Raw genomic sequence first — 17,631 nt, forward strand, 5'->3', positions numbered from 1 at the left:
ACATTTTTTGGTCGGAAAATACTCAGATAAGAAATCCCTTAGGTCAGAAAACCTACAGGTTGTTTCTCTTGATAAAAAAAAACATTTAGGACAACATTCAGAAACGTATCTTCCTGAAAAAAATGAAATAATTGTTATAAACTCATATTAATTATAACGATATTTTTTTTCTCCAAAATATCGTTTTTCATTTTTTAAAGTTGAAAACGATCATGTTTTCTTTTCAAGAACGATTTTTTTTCTTCTAAAAACGAAACGGCAGTTTTTAATGCCTAGTTCAATTAATTATATTAGAGCCCTGAAAAGTTACCATAAGCATATTTGATTAAAACAATCTATAAATGAAAAAAATTAATTTTAACATGATTTCAGATTTTTCTTTTATCCCCTAAACTCTGTAGGTTTGTAATGTATGTAGTTGAATGAAAATCAGCTGTTAAATGAAAATCAGCTGATCTCCAGAAGAAATGGACGAGAATTCCACTCTAAGAGCAGAAGATTTTGTACAGTACGGTTTCAGGTATACTTTACATAAATTGTATAAAATGTGTACGTGTAAGTGTTTTGTTTACTTGGTACAGCAAGCAGGGGCGGATACAGGGGGGGGCGGGGAGACATTCGCCCCCCTAACAGATTCAAGGAGGGGCTTAGCCCCCTCTGAATTTGGAATTTTTTGTTCCTATTTTCAGAATAGCTTCTCAATAGCATGCTTAAGGGAAAGAAACCCTAGTGCAAAACAGGAAAAATATCTGTTTTTTTAAATATTGATACCTTTTTTAACTTTGTAAACTATTCGATCATATACACACTTCCATATCATATCACAAGGGTTAATAAATTATTGATGTAATTTTCTTCAAACACTTCCTCTTAATACTGTGGTGTAAGCTTCAATGGGTGAAAAATAGAGATGGAAACGCTTCTTAAAAAATATCTATATTTTCATAGAAACGATACATAATGTATAATTATAAATACTGATATAAAAGATATATATTTACACTAAAGGCAGTATTGATTAAAGCTTTTTTAATTATGACCGCTGAAAACTGAACACAAAGATAATTTGGACATCTTTGAGAAATCTGATGTCTATCAAATGTCCTGTCTTCAAAATGTTTAAATTGTCTAGTCTATGAAGTGTCCCCTATCAACAATGTTCATTTATGAATGTCCCAACATCCTGATAATCATATCTCTTATAATTTGATACATGTTTGCAAAAATACTTGTTTATTATCCTCTCTATAACATTTAACAGATAAAGGAATTGAGTCTTTGCCACAAACTCAAATTTTCTAATTCGAAAACTTTGCAGAATGATGGTAGAAACCTTTGTTATTTCAAACTTTGATAATTTGATTTAACAGAATTCATAGTTGGAAATGTCTAAGGTCTATGACATTGGGTTGCGAAGATATAGGAAGTAGAAATCAGAGTTTGTGAGAAACACTAAATTCCTTTAAAATATAAATTCATATTATTTTGCTAGGACACTCTTGATATGTCTAGAAAAGAGAATTTATCTTCATTATCAGACTCCATTAACACAGTCAACAGGGACAAAACAAGTCTTTTATTTATAAGATTTTACATAAAATTATATAAATGGACTGTAGACGTAGTTTCATTCGATTCACAACAGTACCCTTTTAAACTTGTTAAGAGAGGTACAATAATGAGGATTTTATAGTTTTTTCCTAATTTAAAAAGTGTTTGATTCTAAAAATTTCCTTTTCGCTCCTTGAAATATAAAACCGCAACTTCGCAAGTCAATTTCGCTGAAAAAAACCACAACTGAAAAAAATGATTATTTAGGCTATAATAGAACATGCGGATATCTCATTCATTGTGAATCAGACATGCTCTTGCTGGCAGTTTTCAACTCAAGGTGCAATGTAGTACATTTTGCGAATGCTAAATAAAACTATTTTTTTTTTCTCGAATTAGATTGTGAAAATAAAAATGAAAATGTCAACCAAATTCTGTAAAAAAGAAACTTTTTTTGAATGATCAGTATTTATTATCATTCATGCTAGATTACCTGTACTTCATGATACTGTTAAAAGACAGGAATTTTGACGATCCTAGGTGCTATATTGTGAATTCTTTCTTAGATTGTAGTAATCTAATGTTTTCTTTAAAGATTTGACAAATTTACAAAGAAATTCACAGGGAATCGTAAACATAAGAAAACAAACAGGAAAGATTCCGTATAGTCGCCTCTATAGTCTAATCATTTGTGGGTAACCCTGTAGGGTATCTGAGAGGAGTTAACTAATTGGAAGTGGAAATAAATAAAAGCCTAGTTAATTTATATTTTATATAAAATATAGCATGCATAATCTACATGATTGAGTGAACAGTAATAAATAGAGTATACACCCAAACCTACAAATATACATTATACTTTTAAACAAAAAGATCTTAACGATGGATTTTGGCTAATATTATGTAACCAGACTAAAATTTGAAAAAAAATAATTTTTGATCAGACAAGGGTACCGTTGTGAATCGGACATGTTTTAATAAATACAGTTGAAAATACCTAGATAAATTAAGTTGTACATTGTCTGTAAATCTAACTGCGTTAATCCTTAACTATGCAAAACTTGTAATGCAACTATACTAGCTACGTATTGTGATTAGCTTAACTATGATGATATATATCTGCGCAAATCTTGCAAATATGTATATTAACTTAACATGTAACATACTCTGCTTTGATTACAGTGATTTGGGTGAGTAATTTGGTCCTCATTGAAACATACGAGCTGAGATCATGTCCATTGGTTTGGCATTGATAGATGATGAGCTTGTGTCCATGTTGGCATTAATAGCTGACACTATTGTGCCCAACGGTTTGGCATTGATCGTTTAAGAGCTTGTGTCCCTGTTAACATTGATAGCTGACACTATTGTGCCCAACGGGTTGGCATTGATCGTTTAAGAGCTTGTGTCCCTGTTAACANGTTTTTTCTATCCCCCCCTCCGCACTGCTACATCCCATGCCCTTAAAATAACCTATATCTTTGGCAGATTACTTTTGATGAAAAAATACAAAGTAGGACAAGCTGCTTTAAAGGAATTAAATTAAGTTCCGTATCTTCACAATTAAGGAGACTCCTTGTATTGTATTAGCACAATTGCTCTGATAATGATGAATTTTATCATACTAGCCTTATAGGGCGCTTCGCCCATCTTTTAAATTAATTGTGAACATGTTCTATTTGTGTACATCGTAACACAAAACAAAAATAATTCGCAGATTTTCACAAAAAAAATCGTGGATTTTCAAAACTTTCAAAAATTTAATGAAGATCAAATTTTGATGGAGATAAATATTTGAAATTTTGATCATTCATAAACCTTCACTGTGGTCATGTGATGTCCCACAAAAAATGTGGGCACGATAGGTTCAGCCGTTTTGACGTTTATTGGATACAAACAAACAAACACCCAAACAGACAAACAGACACCCAGACAGACAAGCCAAATTTATATATAGACTTATAAATGCCCTATTTTAACAGAAAAATTCGCAAAAATTTGAGAACGCTTAAAAATAGAAAATTTCAGTGTAAAAGTCAAAGGATTTGTAAAGGAGAAATGATTAATAGAAAAGCGCCATAAAAGAAGTTACTGTGAACTGTATAAGGATTATTAAATTAAAAAAAAATATTTTAAAGTGACTGTTTTTTGCAATGCAAGGTACGGAAGAACTAATAGTTATGGAAAAGCTGTAAAACATTCCTCCCTTGCTAAACTCAGGCCTGACCAGGGAGTTTACAGGTAAATATATACGTAAATATAAACTTAAATATATACATAAATATAAAAATGAATATAAACGTAAATATAAACGTAAACATAATCGTAAATATTAACGTAAAAATAAATGTAAATATAAACGTAAATATAAACGTAAATATAAACATAAATATAAACGTAAATATAAACGTAAATATAAACATAAATATAAACTTAAATAGAAACGTAAATATAAACGTAAATATAAACGTAAATATTAGCGTAAATATAAATAAAAATATAAACATGAATATATATGTAAATATAAACGTAAATATAAACTTAAATATAAATGTAAAGATAAACGTAAATGTAAACGTAAATATAAACGTAAATCTAAAGGTAAATATCATGTAACTATAAAATTAAATATATACGTAAATATAAACGTAAATCTAAAGGTAAATATCACGTAACTATAAACTTAAATATAAACGTAAATATAAACGTAAATATAAACGTAAATATTAGCGTAAATATAAATAAAAATATAAACATGAATATATATGTAAATATAAACGTAAATATAAACTTAAATATAAATGTAAAGATAAACGTAAATGTAAACGTAAATATAAACGTAAATCTAAAGGTAAATATCATGTAACTATAAAATTAAATATATACGTAAATATAAACGTAAATCTAAAGGTAAATATCACGTAACTATAAACTTAAATATAATTGTAAATATAAATGGTTATTTAATGTTTCAGAACTCCTGAAGTTAAGGCATTGAGAGCATTTGTTGGTAGGTTTTTTTTTAAAAAGTAGAATAAGTTTAAATAAAAAAGAATAAATTTTTTTTTTAAATTAATATTCTCAAATAGGTTTCCCTCTTTCTTCCTCAATCCCTTTTTTTCTTGATTTATTCCCTGATAATTGAAAATAAAAGTTATTTGTTATTTTTTTCTAGGTGTTTATAATATGCTCTTTTGGATCACAGGAGCTGCAGTTTTCAGGTGTTTTTTGTTGTTATATTTTCCCAAAAAGTATATATTTTAATTATCATATTGATATAATTTGTAATACTTTTTATCTGCAGTTTGGGAGTGTCATGTCTGCTTGATATTCAAACTGAAGAACTTTCAACTCTCTTACAGGTAATACATATTGTACGGTACCTTTACACCTTACTTACCTGGTATTGAAGTTCTGTATGGTGGAGCTAGTACCGTACCAACTTGGTGTTATAGAGCTGCACTGTAAGGTGGAGCCAGTACCATACCAACCTGGTATAGAAGTTCTGTATGGTGGAGCTAGTACCATACCAACTTGGTATAGAAGTTCTGTATGGTGGAGCTAGTACCATACCAACTTGGTATTGAAGTTCTGTATGGTGGAGCTAGTACCGTACCAACTTGGTGTTATAGAGCTGCACTGTAAGGTGGAGCTAGTACCATACCGACCTGGTATAGAAGTTCTGTATGTTGGAGCTAGTACCATACCAACCTGGTATAGAAGTTCTGTATGGTGGATCTAGTACCTTACCAACTTAGTGTGATAGTGCTGCACTCTAAGGTTGGGGCGTGTTCGGTACCAACCTAGTGCAGCAGTACTTCACAGTACCAACCTGGTGTAACTTTATTTTGCTATCTAGTGGGAGCTTATACCATTCCAACCTGGTAACTGTACTGTACTGTCTAGTTGGAGCTTGTACTGTACCAACCTGGTGTACCTTTTCTGTAACGTCTAGGTAGATCTTGTACTGTACCAACCTGGTGTACCTGTACTTAACTATATAGTTGGAGCTTGTAAATTACCAACCTGGTGTTCCTTTACTGTTCTGTCTATTTTAAGATTGTTCAGTACCAACCTGGTGTACATGTACTGTACTGTCTAGGTGGAGCTTGTACCGTACCAACCTGGTGTACCTGTACTGTACTGGCTGTACCTGGGTCTCCTCTTGGCTGGCAGTATTATATTTATAACAGGTTCAAAGTTCTTACATCTTATCATTTTTTCATTAAATTACGCTAACCTCATCAACTTTCTCTGAATGTTAGGTTTCAAGTCCCAATATTTCATCATACTTTATATCAAAATCAAAAGTTCGCTTTTTTATAATTTTCTAAATGTTTCAAACTCAACATTTATTCCAGGCACCAATCAAACAAACCATTCAAACAAGAAAACGACAAAAAGAATATTTATTGAATTATATCTATATTAGAATCAACTTCTTATGTATTCTGAGATTCTGGAAAAAAAAAATAAAAAAAAATATTATAAACGACATCGATATTTAGCAATCAAAATTCTTTAAATATCTATAACTCCTAGATTTTACAATCAAATATTGCAAATTTAAAAAAATATGTTTTGGAATAACTTTCCTTAAAATATAAATGTTATTTTAGGATTTATGGGGTGCTGGTCCTCTATGCAAGGGAACTCTACAGCGGCCATGTTGGTTAGTTACTAATCCTTTTTATGAAAAGGCAGTATGGGATTTTAAACTTTGTTAGAACTTCATTGTGTTAAAAAAGGAAGAAAGTTATCCAACAAACTGAAAGCCGAAAGGTTTTTATAAAGAGAATATGTGTTAGAAAACAATGTAAATTGTTTCAAGGGAAAAACAATATTTCAATATAATAAAATTATTTTCAAAATTTTCATTTAGAGTTTTTTAAACAATAATAATGTTCTTGACTCTTCATCTAAAAACAGTGACTATTTTAAAGAGACTGTTCGTGTAATTTTATCTGATCAATTATTAATCATAAATCAACGTTTATAATTTTGAAAACTGATTATTTTCAATTGTAGGTTCACTACAGTTATCAGAACTCGAAAAAATACAATATATCCCACAATATTGATCAATCAATGTAACATGCGTACCATTGTGAATCGGGCATTGCCAGCTTTGCATGGAGGGTCACTTGAAAATACACAAACATTCCCTTTAACCGATAAAAACTACATATTCCGCCTTCACTCTTGACCAGGCATAATAGGAAGATATATTAAATAGTGTTAGATGTGTGATCAGTGAGCAGACACAATTCAAGAATGCATTTTTTAAAATACATTTAATTTTTTTTTTAGTATATAATGCTCCTTCTAATCTCCTGCATAGGGGAAATATCTCTAACTGCAATTGCTATTATAAGCAGGTAAATTGCTATTATAAGCAGGTAAATTGCTATTATAAGCAGGTAAATTGCTATCATAAATAGGTAAATTGCTATTATAAGCAGGTAAATTGCTATTATAAGCAGGTAAATTGCTATGTTAAGCAGGTAAATTGCTATTATAAGCTGGTAAATTGCTATATGTGCTGCCAATATTACCGGAGATATAATTTCGTTCAGATTTCGTTTTTGTTGAATAAAGCCAAAAGTGTTTAAATCCGAACGAAATGCCAGAATTAAATTAATATTATGTTCACAAATAAATCTAGCAATTATATCATGTCGTCTTTCTACTGTCAAGGATTTATTGCAAGGAAAGTTATTTCAGAAGTGTACGCATGTTTTGTACTGCAGTGTGCTGTCTCTGGGCGGTAATGTAAACATAAGACGGAAATCGAAGCCTGAAATGGGATCCATCTTTCACATAAATAATCAATGAAATATTCTGGTCATAGGAAACTATTATGTGAATTATCAAAATTATCAAAATTCAATGCTTTTAACCTCCTCGGATACACTGAGGCATCTATTCTTGTTTACAAATTCCGCCCAGAGAGAACTGGTTTCAATATGTACGCAGAGTATACGCAACTGCAATTAGCTTTCCTTGCATTACATTCTTGGCTACTGTCACGTTTGATGGGACACCCTGTGTATAAATTTGCAGAGATCTTATATTGGAAAGAACAGAACAGGAGCTGGTTCCAAAACTAAAGGTAGTAAATATTTTTTTTCAATTCATTTACTAAGTAAGCTTACAGGGAGTGAATTTAATGATTTAATGAAATTAACCTACGTAGTTTAACTACTACTTCCGGTTAAAATTTGAACCATTGATTTAAAGTTAAAGATAAAGATATTATTTAAATCAGTGATTCAAATTTGAACCGACGGTAGGCAGTTCGAATTTATTGAATTTATTCCTGGTTTGTACAGTACTGCCCTATATAATATGCAGTACAACTGGAAATAAGATCATTACAAGAATAAAAATATATCTTACAACAGATATCCATGCCCACCAGACTTTCATAAAAAAAATCTCTTTTATTTTTTAAAAATGTTTAAACATGACAGTTGGTGAATAGTTTTGAATGTCTTCTTCCATAAATTGTATTGGATATTAAACACTTTTTCAGTTTATTCGTTGATAAAATCTTTTACTCAAATATTTTTTAAACTTTGAAATCAATTTTACTTTAATATGACTGCCGTAGGCTATTTTTTCTTTTTGGTATCAAGTAACTTATTTTGGAAATTATGGAAGAAAACATTAAAAACTATTTATCAACTGTCATGTTTGGTGGGACACCCTGTATAACAATTTTCAAAAGTAAAGGTCGTCTTAGTCTGTAACTAATTGTTTAGATGAACTATAATATACCAGGACATGATGGGTTCTCTAGATCGATAGATCTCATGCAGACTAAGGTCAGTTTATTTTTACTCCAAGTAATTTCAAATTAATTTTCATTTTAAAATGTTGTATTATTTCTACAATGGAGCGTACGACTGTATGCATTGCAGTACGTTTTGTACTTGATTTTAGATTTATCGAGAAATTTTCTTTTTATTTTGATAGAATTATAGATCAGAAGGATAGGCTTTAACTTAAAAATCTCGGATGATTTTAGATTAATTGCAAACTTTCTTTTATTATTTTCTTATGATTAAATCAAAAAATCGGAATTATCGATGTTTTGGACAAAACTTTTAAAATTGAGATATAACAACAATGCATATTTAAAGTGCAAAAATCGATGCAAAATTTCTTCGCAAAAACTGAGCAATCCTTATACTTAAAAGTTACCATTGTGGATATAGAAATCAAGGGCTTTATATTAGCATTAATTCACAAAAAAGTTTTCACTCACCCTCCCCCTCCTCCTTTGCATCTTCTCTCTTCCCTCATCTCTGATTCCCTTACATCATCCTTTCTCACTTGCATCATACGTCCTCCCCTAGCATCATCCTTTCTCCCTTGCATCATCCATCCTCCCCTTGCATCATCATTTCTCCCCTTGCATCATCCTTTCTCCCTTGCATCATCCTTTCTCCCTTGCATCATCCTTTCTCCCTTGCATCATCCATCCTCCCCTTGCATCCTCCTTTGTCCCTTGCATCATCCGTCCTCCCCTTGCATCATCTGTCCTCCCATTACTTCCTCCTTTCTCCCATGCATCCTCCTTTCTCCCATGCATCATCCTTTCTCCATTGCATCATCCTTTCTCCCTTGCATCATCCGTCCTTCCCTTACATCATCCGTCCTTCCCTTACATCATCCTTTCTCCCTTGCATCATTCTTTTCATCCTTGCATCATCCTTTCTCCCTTGCATCATCCTTACTCCCTTGCATCCTCCTTTCTCCCTTGCATCATCCTTTCTCCCTTGCATAATCCTTTCTCCCCTTGAATCCTCCTTTCTCCCCTTGCATTATCCTTTCTCGCGTGCATCATCATTTCTCCCTTGCATCATTCGTCCTTCCCTTGCATCATCCTTTCTCCCTTCAATCATCCATTTTTTCCTTGCATCATCCTTTCTCCCTTGCATCATCCTTACTCCCTTGCATTATCCTCTCTCCCTTGCATTATCCTTTCTCCCTTGCATCATCATTTCTCCCTTTCATCATCCTTTCTCCCTTTCATCATCAGTCCTACCCTTGCATCATCCTTTATCCCTTGCATGATCCTTTCTCCCTTGCATCATCCGTCCTCCCCTTCCATCATCCGTCCTCCCTTTGCATCATCCACCCTCTCTGTTGCATCATCATCCCTCCCCATGCATCATCTCCCTCCTCTTGCATCATTCCCCTCCACTTGCCTCATCCCCCCTCAAATTGCCTCATCCACACTCCCTTTGCATCATCCTTCATCCCCTTGCATCATCCCCTCCCCTTGCATCCTTCTCCCTCCTCTTGCATCATACCCCTTCTCATGCATCATCTTCCTTTCCCTTGAATCATCCCTTTTCCCTTTGCCCTTGCAAGATCCCCCTCATCTTACAGCATTATCTCTCCCCATGCATCATCCCCCTAAATTTGTATGATCCCCCCTCCCTTGTATCATCCCCTTCCTTGTATCATCCCCCTTGTATTTTCAAGATTTTGAAGTATTTAACCAGATAGTTAATAATTCTAAAAAAAACACAATTAAGTTAAATATGGAGATTTTCAGATATTTTTTTAACAAGATCAATTATTATTAATGTTTTAATATTAGTTTAGGTGAAGATTTAGATCAGTGAAAGCAGTTGTATCCTGTATAGTAAACAAGTGTACATGAACAAATTATTTCTGAAAATTTTTGATTGGTCAATAATTATTGACCTTTTTTCACATGAGTTTCTTCTCCTTAATAGAACTTAGGTATTTCAAATAACCAAAGTTTGAAATTTCAAAGGTTAATTTCATCAAATTGCGCACATATACGGCCGGATTAAAAAGTTTAAGTTTGGGACAAAAGACTCAATTTTAAGATAAATCGGGAGAGTTAAAAATCTGTTTTCAAACAAATTGTTTTGGTAAAATAGAGTTAAGTTACTCAAAAGGTTCACAGTTTTACTATTAATTTAACTTCATTGATTTTAACTGAATTGAAATTAAATTTTAGATTTAAAAAATTTTAATTTTAATTTTTTTTTAAGTTAGGAAAATTGTGGAAATTATGAAAAGTGGCAAATTTAGGGTTAATTCAATGTTTTAATTTTTTTTAATGATTTCTGTTTTCTGAATTGCTTTTTCATTTCAATTCTTTTAATATTCCTAATCAAAGGTAATACTTGGAGTGCATGCATAAAACTGTGGAATATGAAGATGACAAATAATCCATTTTATATCTATTTTATGTTGTAAAATAAGTTCTTGTTATAATTTGATTACATTTTCTACATATATCCACTATAAATTTTGCAATTTTTATATATCTCACGCTCATTCAATTTAAAATCAAATTTCATAAAATTTTTATCACATTTTAATTTTTTATGCTTTAAATCCAAACAAAACAAAATTTTTAAATGTTTATCCAAAATATTCGATAATCCCGTTTTTTCTGACTCACCTTATACAGGGTGTCCCAATAAACATGGGAATTGAGTGACGAATTCGATATCGTCTTTTTGAATAATTCTTTGATTTAGTATAGTGATACCTACTGCGAAAGCTGTAATCTGTAAGAGTTTCGTCTGCTATGTTCACATTTTGTTTGTTTATGTTTTGACTGCATACGGTTGTACTTAGTAAAACAAGAAAATTGCAGTATACAAACAGAGTAAACTTGTCCGTCTTTACTGTTCATCTTCTGGAGACATTATAGACACATTTTGTTTATGTTTTGACTGCATACGGTTGTACTTAGTGAAACAAGAAAATTGCAGTATACAAACAGAGTAAATTGGTCCGTCTTCACTGTTCATCTTCTGGAGACATTATAGACACATTTTGTTTATGTTTTGACTGCATACGGTTGTACTTAGTGAAACAAGAAAATTGCAGTATACAAACAGAGTAAATTTGTCCGTCTTTACTGTTCATCTTCTGGAGACATTATAGACACATTTTGTTTATGTTTTGACTGCATACGGTTGTACTTAGTGAAACAAGAAAATTGCAGTATACAAACAGAGTAAACTGGTCCGTCTTCACTGTTCATCTTGTGGAGACATTATATACACATCTTTAGAGTCTTTTACCCTTTTCATAAAATAAGCTCTAGCAGACATAATAATATCATGGGTTTTTAAATTAGGTATTACAATGCTAATTCATAACAAAGACGATATCGAATTCGTCACTGAATTCCCATGTTTTTTGGGACATCCTGTACCTGTACTTGTTTTAGTTTGAATGCTGTGGCCTGGGAGGATTAAATGATTATACTTTATCCACTTGGTCAAGAGAAGGAATCCCCTCACTTGAAGGAATACCGTCACGTGATAACATCTTGTCACGTAATGAAAAGGAGGGCTGGAAAGCCCGACTAAAGGTTCCGTTGACCTGTTGTGCTCTAACTAACTCCCATGAGTTGACCGGATACTTGGATCCTAAACCTTCAGATCTCAGTAAATGCCAGGTATACAGAAAATAATTACGCTTTAAAGGGGAATTCCACGTAATTATAATTAACCTCCTGTTACAAAAGATTTTAAGCGTATTTTTTAAAGCAAAGATGGCAATGCTAGATTCACAAAGGCACCCTTGAAACCTATATCTGATCAATAATGTGGAAGATATTGTCGTTTTTCTATGCTTGAAAGTTTTCAATTCTGCGAACAGAAATGTGCAATGCACTTTTATGGAGAAACCACAATTGAAAATAATCAGTTTTCCAAATTATAATATATTGATATCTAATTTATATAAGATCAGACAACGCTTTCAAAGGTAACGTTGTAAATCAGGCATTGTCACCTTTTAATGTACAATTGAGTCACTTGAACTTATGCTTACAGTCCCTTTAAGAAGACTCTTTAAACCTTTATTTGATCAACAATGGGGAAAAAGCTAGGTTCGAGATTTCCGTCTTTGACTCTGCTGCAATAGACAATTTTTAGAGAAAAAGAAAGCATAAAAACTTCATCTTTTTGCTCAGGCGAAAGTTTAAAAGAAATATGCTTGACCTTATTTAGATGAAGGTTTGCTTTCAGGTTTAAATATTTCTAGAAAAAAAAATGAAAAAGGTCAGTTTGCTTTTAGTAGTCAGTACCAAAAAACTTAACAGGATTTTTTAACCCTATCTCTGCTGGGGTAATTGAAAACCAGGATATGCTGGGGGGGGTCAATTTGACCCCACCCCCTAAATCCCATGTTTGATGTTCAAATATGACAAATGATACATTATTGGAAAGCTCTTGTGTTATACTTTTAGAATCTGCAAAAAAATTTGCAAATTTGCAAAAATTAAATTTTTTATCGCAAAATCCAGTTATATAGTAAAAATGTTTGCAAAAAAAAATTTTCCAAAAAATGAAAAATTATACATTTTTGAAAAGCCCTTGACCATACCATTTCAAATATGCAAAAATGTTTGCAAAATTTCAAATAACCTAAAAAAGCTAAATTTTATTAAAAACTGAAAAGTGGAAGTGGGTCAAAACAAAGATTTAGTTTGTTACAGGAAAAAGCAGTCATTCAGGCAGTGTGCCTGAGGACTTAGGCAGTTAGTATTAAAGCCCGGTTTTAGGCCTAAAGGGAGGGCTTTGGGTATGTAGGAAAAGTCAGAAAATTTCAACAGCCACAGACCAATACTTTTTGGTTATGTAAAAAAACTACAAGGGGGGTCAAATTGACCCCCCCCCCCCCTCCCCAGCAGGAATAGAATTAATGTTCTAGATTATTTCTAAATTAGTAGCGTTTCTTACAAGACATGTTTTCAGTAAAAAGTGTTCATGCACCAAGTGTATTGGCTTAATACATTGCCATTTCTGTCTGTAACTGCCTGATTATTTGACAAAGGAATTGAGTCTGTGCCACAGACTCATATTCTATAATCTTTGCAACCTAATGTTGTAAACCTTTGATGTTTTAAATTTAAATCATTTGGTCTAACAGAACTCATCATTTTGAAATATCTAATGTCTTCAACATTTGGTTACAAAGAAATTGGGATTAGAAAATCAGAGTTGGGTTCAGGAACTCAATAACTTTAGGTATTAAGTGGGAATTTGTTATTCATCATTAAACAAAATATATTTTCAGGATTTAAGCAGCAGAACCATTCTTGCAAGGTAACTATTCAAACTATTCAAATTAGTCTTTTTTTTAGTAAATGTTTACACGGTGATTTTGGTAAGAATATAGGAGCCATGTATTTAAATGAAGTATTAGCAAAATTAGAATATTTAAAAATTTATTGAACTTGAAAAACTAGAAAATGTTGACTGATCGTAATTTGTTTTAAACTATAATTTGTCTTTATGTTAATGATTTCACCCTAAATCTTCAAAGGTTTTAATAGTTATATGAAAACTGATCAGCTCAGGGATATTTTTGTTGAATGAACTTTCTTCTTTTCTAAAACTGCATCTTTAAAATAAATTCGACCAAGAAGTCTGCAGACTGTATACACTGTACAGTGTACAGTCTGCAGACTGAACAGTGTACAGTGTACAAGCTTAACTTATAATTTAAGCATTTGATATATTTGAAGTATGTGAATCAAGGTATTTAAACATTATTGCTTTGATGGTGATATTTCTGCAAACTTACAAATAACATACCTCGTATTTTAAAATAATTGTTCGTAAATTTTGAAAATAGAAATCAAACGAAAAACTATCGTTTTCCTTCATTTCAAGTTCTTACTGATTTAACAATTTTGTTTAAACAATTTGAAGATAGTATCAGTTGGTCATGGGGTACCTAAGTTATGATGTAGGGTACAGTCCCTTTAAAGAATTTGATATTTCTAGGTATACAGATGGATGCCTGGACAAGCTACTAAGCTGGGGTGAGGGACAGTGTATAATGATCGCTGGTGTAGCAGTAGGGGGAGCAGTTCTTCACATTTTAGGAATAAATGCAAATATTATTTAATTTATTAACATTAACAAAACGGTTAGAAAAAGTTGGAACATGTCCAGCTCTAGTCAAGATATTAAAGTGACACCATGACATTCCTAATTTTTTAAATTCACAGTCTATCCATCACATGTATTGTAATGTAATGAAATGAAACATTGTATTCTATGTTTTGTATTTCGTTGAAGACACTACCAGAAAGATAGATCGCGCATAAGACGACATTTTTCATCTTGAAAGATATAAATGTACAGAGATGTTTTAAAGATATTCCTATTATATAGATTAACTAGGTCGGTTGTGAACATTGGCTGTTCTTATGTCATTGAGTACTTGTGGTACATGAGTTCTGTAGAGAGAAATTTAAGTTAGTTTAGTCCTTCTCATGTCCTTCTTCAGTTCTCGTCAATTTGATATATTGCTCAGTGAAATATTGTTGTTCAAATAGTTCCATTCCCGGAGTTATTTTACACTCTATTAACATCCATTAAAACACCAAACCACCCCGCTTATCATTGAAGTACACTCTGACCCCTAGAAGTATTAGTTCGCGGACTGTACAATTCTTGGTGATTTTGCATACATAAGCTATCTATGTTTATTTATTTATCTATGGACACAGTTCCAAATTATTAACAAAAAATATTTAAATTCAAACTCAGTTATATCTAGAAATTATTTACAGTTAATATTTATATACAAAAAAGTAAGTATTTTTCAAATTTTGCATTGATTTCAGGAATTGTGCTGACTTGCTGTCTTCTACAAAAACTACATCCATCACAATAAAGGAGTTGAGTCTTTGCCACAAATTCTGGTTTTTAAATCCCTATATCTTAATAACCCAACGTTGTAGACCTTAGATATTTCAAAATTTGAAATATCTTAGATTTACATAATTTGGTTGTAGATATATAGGTATTAGAAAATTGGGATTTGTTGCTAAGACTCAATTCCTTTATTTGTTTTAATTGAATAGCATTGTAATTTTGATTAAAAGAAAAAAAATTAGTTCAGTCAATTCACTGATCATATTTGTATTTAAAGACATTGTCTGGCTATGGTAGTTAAGCTGATTTTTTAGAAATTGCAACCTAAATAGGTGTAATTGTGCCAAAAAAGAGGGGAAATTTTATCATTAAAATTCTTGCAGTCCGTCCATTTTAAAGGCTTGCTCACAAAAACTAACTGTTTTGAAACAAATTGAGCAAATTTAAATTAAATCACGGAATATAGGTTAGTTTCATTCACTCATATTTCTTAAATGTTTGATTGCTACAAAAAGGTTTCTAAAATTTTAAATTGCAAAGCCTTTTTTAGTTTTTTTTAAAGTTTTGTAAACAATTCTTGTTACTCTTTTTATGAATATATAACAAGATAACTTAATAAAGCTATATTACAATTTTACAATTACAGATTTGTAAAAACTATCCATTTGTTAAAACAATTAAAAAATAACTTTTTTTAATTCATTATGATATGAAATTTTGTAAGAAAATTCTTCTCCCAAAAAAAATTATAAATTTGAAGCTAGAACAGAATGGCTTTTGTTCTCAGTTCTATGCATTACAAAAAAAAATAATTTGATAATGTCAGAACTTAGCGAGCAAAATACCTTGTAGGGTACCTATTAAACCTTTATCTCATGTCCTTTTCTTAGCTTGAAAATTATCAAATTACTATTGGATAACCTTTTTTTAATCTTGATCTTGATAAGAAAAAGTGTATATCAGACAAACCACTCTAAAAATTGAAATTAAATCTACAATCTCTTCCAAAGACCATCTATACTACAAGCTCAAAATTAATGAATTTATTTTTACAATTTATTATTTCATGAATTTAATAATTGGTAATACAGAAAAATTCAAATTTAATTATTTTGTCTTCATTTCTCTCATTCTTCCTTTATTTCTTCTTCTTCTTTAAAGGAATTGAGTCTTTGCCATAAACTCCGATTTTCTAATCCCTATATCTTTGAAACCCAATAATATGGATCTTGGATATTTCAAAATATGAATTCTGTTAGATCATATAATCTAAGTTTAAAATACAAACTGTTCACATTTTCATGTTGCGCAGATATAGGAAATGGAAATTATGATTTTGTGGTAAAGACTTAATTCCTTAGTTGAAACCAGCATTTTTGGACGCTCACTCTACTCAATTGTAGAATAGCTGTCAGGTTCCGATGATTCATTTTCAGCTTTCGTTTGCAGATTTATCCAATTTTAATATGATTAATGAAAATGAAAAAGAATTTAATAAAAATATTTATTGAAAAGTTAAGAATATATTTTATCACACAAGTTTATAAGCAAATTGTAAGAAAATACTTAAAAACACATTTCAAAGCTGCAATCATAGACACAATGCATTCTTTTTTAATATTGAAAGAAACTGCAACAAAGAAAGAAAAGGGTGAATATTTTATTTCAATGAGTAAAAATTTTTGAAAATTGCATTTTTGAAATTGTCTACACAAAACTCTTTATTTATTAATCTTATTACCATTGCAACCTAATAACATAGGTCTTTGATGTTGTAAACTATATATTTTGCCAAAATCTAGGGATAGTTAAGAAAGTGTTATTTGTATGTAAAGTATTTTTTGTGTTGTAGAAGAAAAATTATTTAAATAATTTTTTTCTTAAAATATTTCTCAAGTAGTTCTAAAACAATTAAAATGAACGTATTAAAGTATCAATATATTATTGATCTAATACATTCTTTAAAGATTTGAAAACTGAAATGAAAATCTTGTTTTTAAAGGAATTTGTTTCCAGACATAAATAAATTACAATTTTAAACTTATTTCAAATCCTCATTGTGAAACATTTGATAATATAAAAAATAAAAATTTTACTTCCATTTTTTCTTTTAGAAATTATTTGTTTCTTTTTTGGTTTTAAAAGTAAACCAATTTTAGTCTAAAATGAATACACAAATATTATTTATTGTCTACAACAATGAATTTTATGAAATAAAAGACACTTTTAGCGATTGCATATAGTTATATAGAACAATTATTGTAAATGATCTAAATGTTAAAGGGAGTGACTGCCAATGTATGGTGGCTGAACTGAATATGTAATATTGTGGACAAATTTTTTAGTATGCATTTGAGATATATATAACGTTTCTACAAAGCATATTTACTTAGTTTGA

The 17,631-nt window shown here is 30.9% G+C and overlaps 1 protein-coding gene across 1 annotated transcript; it reads left to right on the forward strand.

Moving 5' to 3' along the window:
- Positions 1-1,496: 1,496 nt before the first annotated feature.
- LOC111697488 (CD151 antigen) lies at positions 1,497-15,306 on the forward strand. The gene is made up of 14 exons (XM_023467510.1): positions 1,497-1,560; positions 3,712-3,792; positions 4,527-4,561; positions 4,727-4,772; positions 4,856-4,913; positions 5,654-5,744; positions 6,171-6,223; positions 6,862-6,929; positions 7,615-7,663; positions 8,316-8,378; positions 11,786-12,016; positions 13,642-13,670; positions 14,355-14,455; positions 15,203-15,306. Exons 1-14 carry the CDS (start codon positions 1,505-1,507, stop codon positions 15,250-15,252), a joined length of 1,011 nt encoding a protein of 336 aa, XP_023323278.1. The 5' UTR covers positions 1,497-1,504; the 3' UTR covers positions 15,253-15,306.
- Positions 15,307-17,631: the final 2,325 nt, after the last annotated feature.

This window comes from Eurytemora carolleeae, unplaced genomic scaffold, assembly GCF_000591075.1.
Source record: "Eurytemora carolleeae unplaced genomic scaffold, Eaff_2.0 scaffold240, whole genome shotgun sequence".
In the NCBI taxonomy this organism is placed as follows: domain Eukaryota; kingdom Metazoa; phylum Arthropoda; class Copepoda; order Calanoida; family Temoridae; genus Eurytemora; species Eurytemora carolleeae.

What these genes read in the sequence shown, in the direction of transcription:
- LOC111697488 (XM_023467510.1), top strand. Translation starts at nt 1,505, where the DNA reads ATGTCTAGAAAAGAGAATTTATCTTCATTATCAGACTCCATTAACACA. An exon ending in GGCATTGAGAGCATTTGTTG is followed by an intron (nt 4,562 to 4,726) that starts GTAGGTTTTTTT and finishes ATTTTTTTCTAG; the next exon opens with GTGTTTATAATATGCTCTTT. An exon ending in CAGTATTATATTTATAACAG is followed by an intron (nt 5,745 to 6,170) that starts GTTCAAAGTTCT and finishes ATGTTATTTTAG; the next exon opens with GATTTATGGGGTGCTGGTCC.